Source organism: Myotis lucifugus, unplaced genomic scaffold, assembly GCF_000147115.1.
Source record: "Myotis lucifugus unplaced genomic scaffold, Myoluc2.0 scaffold_283, whole genome shotgun sequence".
Taxonomy (NCBI): Eukaryota; Metazoa; Chordata; class Mammalia; order Chiroptera; family Vespertilionidae; genus Myotis; species Myotis lucifugus.
In genome coordinates, this window is record NW_005871331.1 from 1,061,038 (window position 1) to 1,076,086 (window position 15,049).

The 15,049-nt window shown below is 42.7% G+C and overlaps 1 protein-coding gene across 2 annotated transcripts in view; it reads left to right on the top strand.

The window, feature by feature from the left end:
• Window positions 1-15,049, top strand: part of SCN11A (sodium voltage-gated channel alpha subunit 11) — an 87,809-nt gene that overhangs the window by 47,621 nt on the left and 25,139 nt on the right. For both annotated transcript variants that reach the window (XM_023763401.1, XM_023763400.1), the window contains 6 exons: window positions 1,190-1,387; window positions 2,341-2,514; window positions 5,111-5,240; window positions 6,208-6,446; window positions 9,865-10,032; window positions 12,460-12,831. In XM_023763401.1, the coding sequence (XP_023619169.1) occupies window positions 1,190-1,387; window positions 2,341-2,514; window positions 5,111-5,240; window positions 6,208-6,446; window positions 9,865-10,032; window positions 12,460-12,831 (1,281 nt within the window). The remainder of the gene's footprint in view (window positions 1-1,189; window positions 1,388-2,340; window positions 2,515-5,110; window positions 5,241-6,207; window positions 6,447-9,864; window positions 10,033-12,459; window positions 12,832-15,049) is intronic.

Sequence of the window (15,049 nt, forward strand, 5' to 3'; positions counted from 1 at the left end):
TCACACACAGAGCAGGGCCGATCAGGGGGTTGGGACGCCGCACCCTGTCACACACAGAGCCGCAGGGCGATCAGGGGGTTTGGGCGCTGCCCCCTGTCACGCTGATCCGGTGCCAGGAGGCCTCGCTGCTCCGCTGATCCCGGTGCTGGGAGGCATATTACCCTTTTACTATATTAGGATAGAGGCCTGGGGGCAGGCTGGTTTGCCCTGAAGGGTGTCCTGGATCAGGGTGGGGGTCCCCACTGGGGTGCCTGGCCAGCCTGGATGAGGGGATGATGGCTGTTTGCAGCTGGTCACACACCCTTCAGGGTGGGGGTCCCCACTGGGGTGCCTGGCCAGTCTGGGTGAGGGGCTGAGGACTGCCTTAAGGCTGGCGATTGACTGAAGCTCCCAACCGCTCCTTTTTTTCTTTTTTTTTTTTTTTTTATTCTGGGCCAGCTTTAGCTCTGGCTCTAGCTCTGAGGCTTCCTCTGCTGGTTTGTTTGCGTTCTATAATCGAAACAATGTATAACTCCAGCTCTGAGATCCCTGCAGTTTTGTTTAGCTTCTATATTTGTTACAAAGTTTCAAACTGCCAGCTCAGAGGCCGGCAGCGCAGGCGGGGAACATTGGAGTCCTCCTTCACTGCAGCAAGCAAGCCTCATGTTCGCTTCCAGCTGCCTGGCTGCCGACCGCCATCTTGGCTGACAGTTAATTTGCATATACTCACTGATTAGCCAATGAAAAGGGTAGTGGTCGTACGCTAATTACCATGTTTCTCTTTTATTAGTGTAGATTAGGAACATAAAAATGATAAACATGATATATGAAAGAATAGTGCACACACCTTTCTCTTCCTAGAAATATGACAGTTCTCCATATCCCCTCCTGCCTGAAGTTCCACCACTAGTGCTTCAGTTTCCATGAAGCATTGCTGTCGTTCTTGCCTCCTTAATTTTAAAATGCAAATCCTTTGAGAAATTCATAGGAAATTCACTGAGACTTCCATGGGAATGGATGGATGGCATCTTCTCCTTGAGAGATAGGGTATCAGGAGTCCCTGGGTAACTGGGGAGGCTGTAGATGAGGCTGTGGGCGCCAACTACTGCTGGGGAAGACCAATTGGTACTGTATAATTTCTACTTGAAATGATGGTCACCGCTATGTGGAAGGGGGCTTCAGATGCCAGCGTGTGCTCTGTCCCTTGCAGACCTTGCGTACCTCGGGGCCCTTTGCAGTCTTCTTCTTTGTGGTGGTCATCTTCCTGGGCTCTTTCTACCTGATTAACTTAACCCTGGCTGTTGTCACCATGGCTTATGAGGAACAGAACAGGAACGTAACTGCTGAGACGGAGGCCAAGGAGAAGATGTTCCAGGAAGCTCAGCAACTGTTAAGAGAGGAAAAGGAGGTAGGGGCTTATGGGGTCAGACTGTGGGCTCTACTTAGGGGGACTCCCGGGGCCATGGGACCTGAGGCTCAGGCTGCTGTATGAGACCTGATCACAGCACTCGACATACTGCTTTTCTGAGAATTTAAACCCCTTGCAGACTGGCTCTGCTGCTATCTCTCACTAAGATGTCTAGGCACAGGGCTCTTGGGAACAGGGAACCCTTGGTTTAGATTCTGAAACCTGAATCTTCTAGGACAGATTGCAAATTGCTGGCTAGAAGAGGTAGACAGAGATAGAGATAGAGATAGAGATAGAGATAGAGATAGAGATAGAGATAGAGATACAAATAGAGATACAGATAGAGATAGAGATAGAGACTCCAGGTTCTGCTCTAGATTTTATTGTGAGAATCTGGAGATGTTTATGTTCAGGGCCTTGCTTGAGAGAGTCTGGGAAGTCAATAATGGTGGCTCTAGAGACAACAGGCATAATCATCTCTCCCTTCTTAAAATTTCTGTCACATAGATAGGCCATTCTCATTGCTTTGCTGGTATCTTTAGATTTTTCCAGTTCAATTCTAAGATTTTCAGGGCAGGGACCATTTTTTATACTCCTCACCTTCCATAGATATATCTCAGGGGGAAACCTATTGTATGTCCTTAATATCTGCATCATAGGCACATACATTTATCGACTTCCTGGCACATACTGGACACTGTGCTAAGGGTTAGTGATATAGAGATATGAAAGAGTCTACTCTGCCTTTGAGAGCTGCAATCTCTTTGGACAAACAGGACGTGTTCCCCAGATAAATAATGACAAAGCTAGAATATTCCAATTAGGTGATGGGCAATCTGCATGGCACAGCGCTGCCGAAACAGGGAGAGAGTGCTCACAAAGGTTGAGGTCATTTGTAGTGTTTCATAGGGAGGTATAACCTGTTTATTAATTACGTTTGTTCCTTTTCTAAGGCTCTGGTTGCCATGGGAATTGACAGAAGTTCGCTTAATTCCCTTGAAGCATCATCTTTTTCCCCAAAGAAGAGAAAGCTATTTGGTAATAAGAAAAGGAAGTCCTTCTTTTTCAGAGAGCCTGGGAAAGAACAGGTTCTAGGATCAGATTCTGACGAAGATTCCCCCAAAAAGGTAAGTGTTGGTCAAGGAATTAATGATGGGTCAAGTTGTCAATCTAATTGCAAGGATTCATTCATTTATTTACTCATTTATCCACTCCTCCATTTGCATACACTTTCCTTCACCCGTGTGTCTATTCAGTTACCCATTATTTCCAAATATCTACTTAAAATGTTGACAGTGTTTACTATCTGCATGGCACTGGGGTCGGTGATAGGGATACATGAGATATATAAGACAAACAACTAATGATGAAGATACACTAAAAAGGAGGCAGTTGCCGTTCAATGTGATGACTGACGTGATGATTGCTGTGGGAGAACAGTGTTCCCTCCCAAGCAAACCCTGAGACATTAGAGTGCAAGTAGATTACTTAGAAAGTGATCCCAGGAAGCACTAAGAGGGGAGGAGAGAAGCAATACATGGAAGAGAGGGTAGCCAAAGGAAGTGCAATATCAAGCCATGTGCCACTGACGATACTTGTAGTTTAACTTCCCTAGAGTGGGGGCGATAGGATATGTATACACCAACTTTGGTCCATCATTGGTTAAAGACTGCTAGGGTGAAAAGACTATCATTTTTCTGTATTTCTAACTTGCTGTGTAGTAGGGCAGAGGGGGTTCAGGTAACAAGAGAAAGCCTTCAGGTAAGGCCCAAGGACATATGGATGAGGCCAACAACAGCATCTGCTTCAGATAACCAACCCAATGACAGTGGCTTAAACTATGGTGAGAGCAGGGAGGATGATGAAGAGAGATGAACAGATTAACAGAGTACAGTGATCTGCAGAAGGCAAAATTTGGCAGTTGACTAGATATAGAGGGTAGGGATGATGCCCAGTTTATAGCTTTGGTGGTTGACTTGATGGAGGGTAATTTACGGAGACAGGAAAGGAACTTGTCCTGAGGATGTTGAAGATAGCAAGTTCAGTTTTGGACTGTCAAGTTTGATGTACTTATGGATCATCCAAGCAGAGAAGCCAATTGGATACACAGAAATGAAGTTACTGGGGAATGTGCAATAGAAAATACTAGTAAAAAGCTATTTTTATCATTAAGGTGGGAGATGTTGAAACATGTCTTACTTGTGGACAAAGGAGTCAGAAACAGGGAAAATGTTGAGGATAAGGTCATGGACTAATGAATAGAGCCACTTTGCTGGGATGGGAGGGAGAGGATGTGGGCAGCAGGTGTGTGTGCATGCCTGAGGATCTGGGAGTGTTGGGGGGAGGGAGTTGAGGGGCCTTTGCAGAAGTAGATGGACAGATATCATCTACTGCTGTGAATAGTTCTCTGATGGAGTGACAGAGTATAGAGGCTTCTTTCCTGTCAGAACACAGCATATGGAAGAGACTACAAATACTTCTTTTAAAAAAAGTCCTCACCGGAGAATATTTTTCCATTGATTTTTAGAGAGAGTAGAAGAGAGAGAGGGAAAGACAGAGAGAAATATCAATGTGAGAGAAACACTTTGATTGGTTGCCTCCTGCACGAGCCTCGACCAGGGCCCGGGCTGGGGAGGAGACTGCAATCTAGGTACATGCCCTTGACCAGAATCAAACCTGAGAGCTTTGGTCTGCAGGCCAATACTTTATCCACTGAGCCAAACTGGCTAGATCTGCAAATACTTTTTTAGTATTTTGAAAGTTTCTCCTTGTTCCACAAAGACGAAGACCCAGACACCTAATATAAAGTATCTTTGCCCTTTAATTAGAACAGGAGATAGCTATATAAAGATTACAGGTTGCCTTTTGAACAGGTGATCACAGAGGAATAGTTCCCTCTGGGGTTCTGGTTGGTCAGAACTTTTGGGAAATAAGTCATTATGGATGCTCGAGGTTCCTGGATAGCTGAAGGTTTATGTTCTTTAATCTCCAGAGAATTTAGAATTATAGGTAAGTAAGCTCTTGAGCACAGCCTGAGAGAGTGCTTGAGGATCAGTACATAGATCTTGTGATATTTGATTGTTCTCTTCAGCTACTATTTCCAAATCTATTTATGTAGCATTTAAGGCACTTCACTGTCTGGCTCCAATCCACCTTTCTAAATTTATCTCTCCCTCTCAAGCATTGTTTCCAAATTAGATTTTTTATTGCTTTCATACCCTGAATCACTGTTCATTATTGTTTTTTTTTGTTTTGCTTGAAAAAAACACAGCAGATGTTTATTATTATATAATTCTTTGAGTTTGAAATCCAAAATAAAGTTGTTGGTAGGACCAAACTTCCTCTGGAGCGTCTAAGGCAAATTCCTCCTTCCCATTCTTAGCTTTTGATGGGTTGCCAGCAATCATTGGTATGTTGATTAGTTTTTGTAAATTTTTGTTTGCTTTTTGTTGACAATGAATAAATCACAGAGAAAAAAAATTTCTATAGATAGGCCTATAGATATGTGCTCCCATAAGAAACATGAGTGGTCAAACCATATTTCTCTTATTTATTATATATGAAATAAGAGAACTGAACATCTGTCATCATCTGGAAATGAATCAACCTATGTAAAATATTGAACATCTTTGTTGTATGTGGCATTGAAACTCAGTAGTTTGTGAAGTTTTGAAGAGAGGTGGCCTCTTCCCTTAGAAGGGCCACCATGTCCTTTTTTTATAGCCATACCTCCTAGAGCAAACCAAACGACTGTCTCAGAACCTGTCAGTGGATTTCTGTGAGGAGCACAGAGACCCCTTTCAAAGGCAGAGGGCGCTGAGTGCTGTTAGCATCCTCACCATCACCATGCAGGGTAAGTTCTGCTTCCTAGCCCAAGGGAGAGCCTAACTTCAATCATATCCTTCGGCGTTCTCCTCCCCTCCCCCACCCCCCCAAAGCCCTCTGCAACCCACATACTTCTTGCAAAGAGTGATTTCCTGTGCCTTTTTGGAGCATGTGAGCAAAGTGGTTTGGAAGAAGGGGTCTTCCCTGGAGGCCCACCCTGAGTTGGCACTTGGATAGGACAGGAGCACACACAGAATCTCTTGATTGGGTGAGGCAGTCACAGGAGGTCTCAGTGACAATGATACGCAGCCTAGAAGAGAAGACATAGAAATTTCTAGTAGGTGGCAGTTGTCATTGAAGTTAGAGTTAGGAATGTGGCATGGACATAGGAGACCTGTGTAAGCAGGCTGGATCCATCTGATGGACCTGGTTAACAGCAGGTAATAAGGACCAACTAAAGGGTTGGTGTTCAAGGACAGGACTCAAGTCACTGTAAGGAGAGGGTCAAATGGATCACTTAGCACTGTTGTGCCTATTGAATCACCTCATTTGGCCTGCATGAGTCTCTGAAATGGTTCCAGGAAAATCAGAACTACAGCTGCTTTCAGACCTGAACTCAACCAGATTATAGAGTGCTGCTTGTCTCTGAGTAAAGGTGCTCCTGTCTGAATATCTCTCCTGCCCCTGAGCCCTGAAAGCTCTTGTGCCCCTGTTACAGCTGTCAGCATGGTCTGCCTCGAGTGAACATAGCATGGGCTTGTGTCTCTCTCTCCCAGGGGTTCACAATATAATGACTTGTATACAAGCATAAAGACTTGATATACTTGATTATACCACAAGCAAGTTGTATGTGGAAAACCTTTCTGGCTACACCAGTCAGGGCCCTTCTTGGCTGGTCACAAGAGACCCTGGGGAAGAGGGAGGAAGGAATACAAAAAGCAGCCAAACCAGTTCAGAGATCACTCCTCAACTGCTCTTTCATTCTCCTTCTCCAGAACAAGAAAAATCCCAGGAGCCTTGCCTCCCATGTGGGAAAAATCTGGCATCCAAATACCTCATCTGGAACTGTAGTCCCCAGTGGCTACGCTTTAAGAAGGTCTTGAGAACCGTGATGACCGACCCGTTTACTGAGCTGGTCATCACCATCTGCATCATAATCAACACTCTCTTCTTGGCCATGGAGCATCACAACATGAACGAGAATTTTGAGTTTATGTTGCAAACAGGAAATTCGGTAACTTTAGGTTTTTTACAATATAAAACACATTTCAGACTTTGAATTCTCTCTTTCAAAGTCAAACATTTTGTAAGTGGCCCAACCTAACCTAGGTCTTTGGTACTCTTATGTGGAGTAGAGTGAAAGGATGACTTTTAGGATTTTGCATTTACCCAGTTCAGTAATTTCCCATGGGCTCTGTGTTGACCCTCTAGTATATTAAAGTGTCTTTTTAGTCATCCAGTAGATGACTAAAGAATCACTCAGTGGTAAGCCAGAAGCAAGTAAACATCTTAAAATGTCAACCATTTGGGATCATTAAGAAAACATTAACTATATCCAGAGGCCCTTTGTAATGAGTACCATGGTCCCTGGTGATACCGATGACATCATTTGTCACAAAATAATGTGATTGCCATTACTAGGTGTTATTCCCCTGGAAAGATGAGTCAGGGCCTGGATTTGCTTTCTGGGAAGGAGGTGTCTGGAGCTGGAGGGGTGGGGTGGGGGTAGGGTTTCATATGTTTCCATTCGGATGGATCTAGTCTTAGTTAGATTGGGTAAACTGAGATAAGAGAGTGTACTGCATAATTCCTGCAGAAGGCATTTTTCCCCAAAGGAAATTTAGTCTTCCAAATATCATAAATAACAAATAATTACTCATTGAATGTTCTAACCTAATTAGCTCATGAGTTAATAGGCTAAAAATCTTACCAAAATGTCTAGTCCTTTCTTCTTGAAGCGTTATTTTATTTTTCTAATTTAAAAATCAATACATGCTTTTTAAAATTTTAAATATAAGGGAAAATACAAACAAAAGAAATATAAAGAAAGTCATTTCCAATGGTTCTACTAGCAAAGATAATCATTATTTAGCATTGCTGAGTGTTTCCAGGCAGTATGTATGTATGTATATATGTATGCATGTATTTTTAATTCTTTTTTTTACATTGATGAGAACCCACTGTACCTATTGAATCAGAAGTTGATCCACAGAGCTACTTCTATGCATCGAGTTTAGGATGGGGTAGAACTGGAGATGGGTACCTCTCACCCTTAGTCCCACATTCCTCCCAGGAGGACCAGGGCTCCAGTGAGACTACAGTGCAAGGTCAGACTTAAAGACAGTCTGTGTCTAAGTTCCTTTCCCCATACTGCCTTTCAGAAGAAATGCCCTGTGGGTGTGCATGAATCGCATTCAATTCCATGCTACATGATAAACCTAACACACACTATACCTTCTGACAGGTGAGGTCTTCTGGGTTCCAGGCTAGTGTATTCAGCTCTTTCCTGCTCAGGTACTCCAAAAATGGGCTGATGGTATTGTTTCACTTGGAAGCTGAATGCTGTACCTTCATGGCCATGCTTCCTACCTCAACAGTCGGAAGACCCATCTTTCAGCACCTCCTCCTGGTGGCTGGAGTTATTGGATAAGTTCCAGAGAATGCCCAAAGAACCCAGAGTCACCCCCCTGGACAGGGCTTTGCAATTGCAAAGGTGGTCTGTCCACCACTTTATCAGCCGGTCCAACTGTGGGAAGTGACAAAAGCCCCCTCTCAGATTTCCCACTGGCAAGGCATCCTGGATGTTGAGATGAAGCTGCATTTTCCAGTCAGAAGCTGGCTCATTAAATCACTTCTTCTTCACTCTCTCCAGAGGCAGAAAGAAGCACAGGGATGTTGTTGGTGTCTGAGGACACAGGCAGCACCTGCACCCCAACTCCTGAAAACTGATAAGAAACTTGTAGCGCTGGGCACCTAGCCTGTGCTTCCATTCCATGTGCACCATGCCCTAGACACACAATACAAAGGTGGCAGCCACCCATCTATTATGTCCCTATGTTGCTGATGGAGGGGAGGCATGGGAGCCTTGAGTTCCAAAGAACACATCCAAACCTCCCTTCTCTGATGGGTGGACTTATAGGACTGGACTTGGAAATGGACTCTCTAGGCTCCAGGAGTGCTCGAATCAGGGGAGTACATTAGGCTCCCAAGAGGCCATCCATAGCAGTGGAATTGGACTGCAAAACCAATGGTCCCAAGGCATCAGGGAGACTGTAGGGCTAGTCACCTACCGGTAAAGCCGGAAGGTGACAGGAGGAAGAGGAGCGTGTCAAAAGGGGACAGCACAGTGAACTAGAACAGGCAACACTGCCTGCCTTTAGGTACTGGGTGTGGCATTGGGCAGGGTAGACAGCAATATTTAAAGGGAAAAGATAGATATAAGCTTTGAATTTTATTTGCCACCCTTGATTTCTTTTTATTTGCCTATTATGGATTTATCTTTTCCTATCCTTTTAACTTATGTCATTTTATTTTAGGGATTTAAAAAATAAATCATAAGTAATTATTTATAAGAAACAGATCATGTTACTTTTAATAGGGAGAATCAATCAATAATGGGTAGTTGTTTTTTCCCAGAATTGTAGAGGAGAGAGTCTTATAACTGACAGCATTTTTAAAGACTTTGACCCTTTTTATATTACCTTATCATTTTCATACTGTTGTTTTTCTCCTTTTTATTTCTGTGTGTGTGTGTGTGTGTGTGTGTGTGTGTGTGAAGGAGAATGTGCTGTTTGCTATGAGGATATGCTTTGATTATCTTCTGAAAGATAGTTTTGAATTTAGCTACTACTTATTCAACATTGTGCAAGTTTCTTAAGCCTGTATTTACCTGATTATCAAAAACAAGGCAAAAATTATTTTTCCCTATGGTGCTATAATTTAGCACTTTTAAAGAACTGTTACCTCTCCTTTTAATTCTTTGATATTTTGTTCTGGAATGAAGAGCCCTGCATTCTGAGTGAGTTTTTAGGGTTATATTCCAACTCACCAATCCTCCTTTCAACTATAATCAATCTAAGGTTTATCCTGTGAGTTGCTCAAAGATACTTTTCTGTCCCTAGTAATGTTTTTCAGTTCTCTGTTCTGGGCCCCTTTTAACTTTTTTTCTGATCAAGGTACTAAGATTGAGTGGCTAGGTGAGCTCCTCCTGGGTTCTGGTTTATGGAGGGTATTTTTCTTTAATTCGTAGAGGTGTTGTGTAGTTCCCCTTTTTGGAGTTCTTACCCTTTGGTATTTTTAAAGAATTTAGCAGAATTAATTGATACTTCCTTTCATTCTGCCATCTACCAAGAAGCCAGCTTTGCTTTAATTTCAACAGAATGAGAAATACTTTTCCTCCATCCTGAGATGTCTGCGAGCTTGGTAACATTGAACTGGGCACCAGGGAAGGGGGTGGAGAGAGAGCAAAGGTAGAGTAAGGTTCATGCTATAGCAGTTAAATATTTCTTTTCCGTGGATTTTAGGGAATACTGTGCAACCAGGAGAATGCATTATATTTCTCTGTAACTCCTGTAATTCCCTGGAACCATTCTTAACGTGTGTGTGCAAAAAGAGGTGGCTTCCTTTTCCCACTTTTCTTTGTCTCAATGTAGGTTTTCACTGGCATTTTTATAGCAGAAATGTGCCTAAAAATCATCGCGCTTGATCCCTACCACTACTTTCGCCGAGGCTGGAACATTTTTGACAGCATTGTTGCTCTTCTGAGTTTTATAGATGTGATGATGCCGCAAAGTTTGCCAGTTTTCCGTTCCTTCAGAGTGGTAAGATATTTACTTTCTTATTTTGCTGAATAGCAGCCAGGATTGAAAAGAGTCTTCAGTGAGTTCAGTGGCTAATTTGGATTAACGAGTTCATCTTACGTTAATTAGAGAACCCAAAATGTACTACTCTTCCTACTCAGGTCTTTAATAAATGCCCTTGGGAGTCCCAGGGGCCTTCTCTCGGCTGAACCCCTACTCTCCCCTCCACCCTTCCAAGATGAGCCTTTAGGCAACCAGTTGCAAAATGTGTCTTATGGTGTCAGGACTCTGCCCTTTGTCACCCCAGTGATCTCTTCCTCCACGGAGCTCTGAGCCAGGCATCCTCACTTCAGGGCTCACCAAGTGGGTTTAGACCCCAGAGCCCAGGAAGGGGATGGGCACTGCTGGTGGCAGGCGCTTTCTCCCAAGTCCCTCCTCAGGGCTGCCAGTGCCACATTCCACATGTCACAGCCATTGGAGGCATCCTGGCAACCTTAGCAGAGTACCTAATGTTAACTGACACAGGGAATGCTCAGAGATGAGGAAAGCACTGTCTTCAAGGAGCTATAGTCTAGGGATGATACAAGACAGGCCCAGAAATGGCCATGAAGCAAAGTAGAGTATGACCAAGCCCACAAGAGGTCGGATAGAAATCTATAGAGAAATCACATCTGAGCGGGAAATAGGGAACCATAAAAGGTGGCCTTTTGTCCTCTCTCAAAGGTTAATTTGGCATGGATAGGATTTCTAAGCCTCTAGAGCAGTGGTTCTCAACCTTCCTAATGCCACGACCCTTTAATACAGTTCCTCATGTGGTGGTGACCCCCAATTTCATTGTTACAAATTGAACATAATTAAAGCATAGTGATTAATCACAAAACCAATATGTAATTATATATGTGTTTTCCGATGGTCTTAGGCGACCCCTGTGAAAGGGTCGTTCGACCCCCAAAGGGGTCGCGACCCACAGGTTGAGAACCGCTGCTCTAGAGTGAGACATTTGATTTTGCCACCTAAGTAAGTGTACATTTGATACTTGGGATATATCGGGAGAGCACACTGCTCAAAGCCGGGCATTATTAGGCTGCTCTGCTAAAGTTGCATGGGGGCTCAGGTGAGCAAAATTGCATTTGTTTTTACTATTGTTTAGGCTTATTACATCCACACACTTAGCGAGGAACTCTGGTGTTGTCCGCATATGAGATACAGTTTCTCCCAGCTCCACTCTGAGCAGACGGTGGTGGGACATAAGACATTCTCTTGGGACATAAGACTTCCCGACCTGCAGTATTTCCACCCCCAGATAGTTGATACCTAACAAGAGTGTACTTTGGACTTAAACCACAGTTTATATTGAAAGTTAATATAAAAAATAACTTATGAAACTAGTTGCTGTGTTTTCTCCAAGGTTATTGTCTCTAACATATCTGTAAGGTTTCATGGAGGAAAATCCTCTTTGGAAAAAAGTGTGTGTTTGAGTAACCAATTGCCTGTGTTCTCCTGAGTAAAAACATCATATGACATTCATCATTGTCATAACGTATAGATTCAGACTTGTGTTCTGAACGATATAGTGCAGGAGTTAGCAAACTTGTTCTTCAAAAGGCCAAATGGTAAATATCGTTGGCCTTACAGGCCTTACAGGTCATGTGGTCTCTGTGAAAACCATTCAGCTTTGTCATTGTAACACAAATGTAGTCCTAAATGTTTGAGAATGAATGGAGGCGGCTGCGTTCCAATAAAACTGTACAAATATGGAAATTTGAACTTCATATAATTTTTATGTGTCATAAAAGTATCCTTCTTTTGATTATTTTCCAACCATTTAAACATGTAGAAAATGTCCTTATCTCTCAGGCCATACAAAACAGGCAATGGGATGGATATGATCCTCAGGCCTGAGTTTTTTGCCTATGATACATATTTTTTTTAAATATATTTTATTGATTTCTTACAGAGAGGAAGGGAGAGAGATAGAGAGTTAGAAACATCGATGAGAGAGAAACATCAATCAGCTGCCTCCTGCACATCTCCTACTGGGGATGTGCCCGCACCCAGGTACATGCCCTTGACCGGAATCGAACCTGAGACCTTTCAGTCCGCAGGCCGACGCTCTATCCACTGAGCCAAACCGGTTTCGGCTATGATACATATTTTATATAACAAGCATGTATGCTCAGTTCCATCATCATGCCCCCAAAGTCTTTATCGTTTAAAAATAACTAGAACAAAATATTTTCATTTTTAAAACCAAAAGTAGATACAGGTGAGTATCAGATTGGGATATGGAGTTGGTGGCAATGTTTAGTATGGCTTGGTTTTGAAAAGATTTTTGAAAGTCATAAATGCTGTGGCTTGAGACCATGTCATTTGTTTTGTGACTGAACAGATAGAATTTGTCCTTAACTGGCTTTTCTTCCATTTTTTGTTCATTATCTGTATCTACAGCTGAGGGTCTTCAAGTTAGCCAAATCTTGGCCAACTTTAAACACACTGATTAAGATCATAGGCCACTCTGTTGGAGCCCTTGGAAACCTGACTGTGGTCCTGGCCATTGTGATCTTTATTTTCTCAGTAGTTGGCATGCAGCTGTTTGGCTCTAGTTTCAGTTGCTTAAAGAAAAATCCAAAAGCCTGTGATTCTACGACATCCCCATGTTTTCGACGCTGGCACATGGGGGATTTCTACCACTCCTTCCTGGTGGTGTTCCGCATCCTCTGCGGGGAATGGATCGAGAACATGTGGGAATGTATGATGGAAGCTAATAAATACCTGTGCATTGTTGTCTTCTTGTTGATCATGGTGATAGGAAAACTCGTGGTGAGTGTCTTAGACTTTTTAACATGAAAATACATGAACTAAAGAAACACATTAGCTTCTTTTGCAACATTTCACTAGTGATATTCTTATTCTAAACAGAATATTATGATATTATATAAAATAGTAATTTGTGTTTGAATTTGGCTTAAGGCAAGTATGATAAGCATGAAACAAAACCTCCTTGTCACAATAGTGCTTGTGTTGACTGATATCCCAATAGCTATTCTACCCCAGATGATTATTCTAAGATAATCATCATATTCTCTTTGCCAGTGATTGGCTGAGGGAGGGGTTTGTGACTAAATTTGGTCAATATGATGTAAAGGGATGTCCACTGAGGAAGGTTTCTTATTCTTTAAAAAAATATCTATCATCCATCTATCTATCTATCTATCTATCTATCTATCTATCTATCTATCATCTATCTATCATTGATTTCAGAGAGGAGGGGAGAGGGACAGATAGATAGAAACATCAATGATGAAAGAGAATCATTGATGGGTTGCCTTCTGCACGCCCCCTACTGGGGATCGAGCCCACAACCCAGGCATGTGTCCTTGACCAGAATCAAACTTGGGACCCTTCAGTCCGCAGGCCGATGCTTTATCCACTGATCCAAACCGGCTAGGGCAGGTTTCTATTCTTTTTTTTTTTTTTAACAGCTTTTTTTTTTAATATATTTTATTGATTTTCTACAGAGAGGAAGGGAGAGAGATAGAGAGCTAGAAACATCGATGAGAGAGAAACATCGATCAGCTGCCTCCTGCACATCTCCCACTGGGGATATGCCCGCAACCCAGGTACATGCCCTTGACCGGAATCGAACCTGGGACCTTTCAGTCCGCAGGCCGACGCTCTATCCACTGAGCCAAACCGGTTTCGGCAGGTTTCTATTCTTAAAGAAGAAGAAAAGGGGACAAGGGAACAAATGGTATTTTTACTTCCTCTGGGCCATTTTATGACAGGGATTCTGGTTAGAACGGTAAACATGCAGCCACCAGAAGAACCAGATAAGGCAAAACCAGCACTGAGGAAGGTAGAGAGAAAAGATGCAACAACATGTCTACCTGTCATAACTAGGTCCCTGTTTTATTTTCAAACTTCTGGTTATATTGCATTTCCTTATTGTGTAAGCTGACTTGAGTTTGTTACTTGCAGTTGGAAACATAGATATTTATGGAGTGGCTAATTAGGCATCTACCAGTGAGGGTGTGAAGAGACAGGAGACACCCAAGGACACCTGAGCTGGGGCTATGGTGCAAATATAATTAGGTATCTGCACATGGTAGTTTATCCTAAGAACCCAAGGAGAGTGTAGATAGACAGAGAGTGATATAAAAGTTCAGGAAAACAGGACACCACCAATGGGAGTGGGGAAAGGATCATTAAGAGATGATTTGTGTAAGATATGGTACTTGAGAATGGCATTTAAGAGGCAAGGAGAACTGAGCAGATAGAGGAGAGCTTGAGCAAAGATCCAGAGTTAGAAATTCTCACGGTGAAGCTGAAAAATATTGGTTAGACCCATTCACACCCACCAGACATCTCCCTGAAGGATGTATATTTTTGAGTTGGTGCGAGCCACAGAGGAGTTTGAGGAGGTAAAGGTGATGAATTGGGGGTGTGTAAATGTAAGCAAAAATCCCAAGTAGGGAGCAGTGGAGATGATCTGAATTTAAAGTGATATGTGCTTCAATAGAAGAGTTGTTGATTTGATTCAGACCCTTCTGCCTCAGCGCCAGTACTTGCTGCAGTTCAGGCAGTGGGATCTAAAGAGCCTGCACAAAGTACACCAAGTCTCAGATTTTGCAGGAGAGGACCCCACAGCAATCTTAGACATCAGGCCCATATCCCGGTGGGCAATTCCAACGTAAGTGTCCAAGATTATGATTCTGGCTGATTCACAAGGAATATACTTTTGATTATACCACATGGTAAAAATGTTCTGTTTTACTCTGGCCAGAGTCTACAATAGGTATTGCTTATATGTAGATAAGCTGGATTTGGCTGTTTGTGCCCCTTAACATCAGTTTTTCTTTTGTCTTATCTTGCTATCTTGATTACTCCTCAATCTCTTCTCTTTTTATTTATTTTATAGATGAAATTTCTTGAGAAATAGAAGGACATAGAAATCTCATTTGACTTGGTTTTGGGTCTTGGGGAAAATTGTACTGGAAACCTACTGTGTCCTTTCGTTTGCTAAATTGTCCATTCTGCT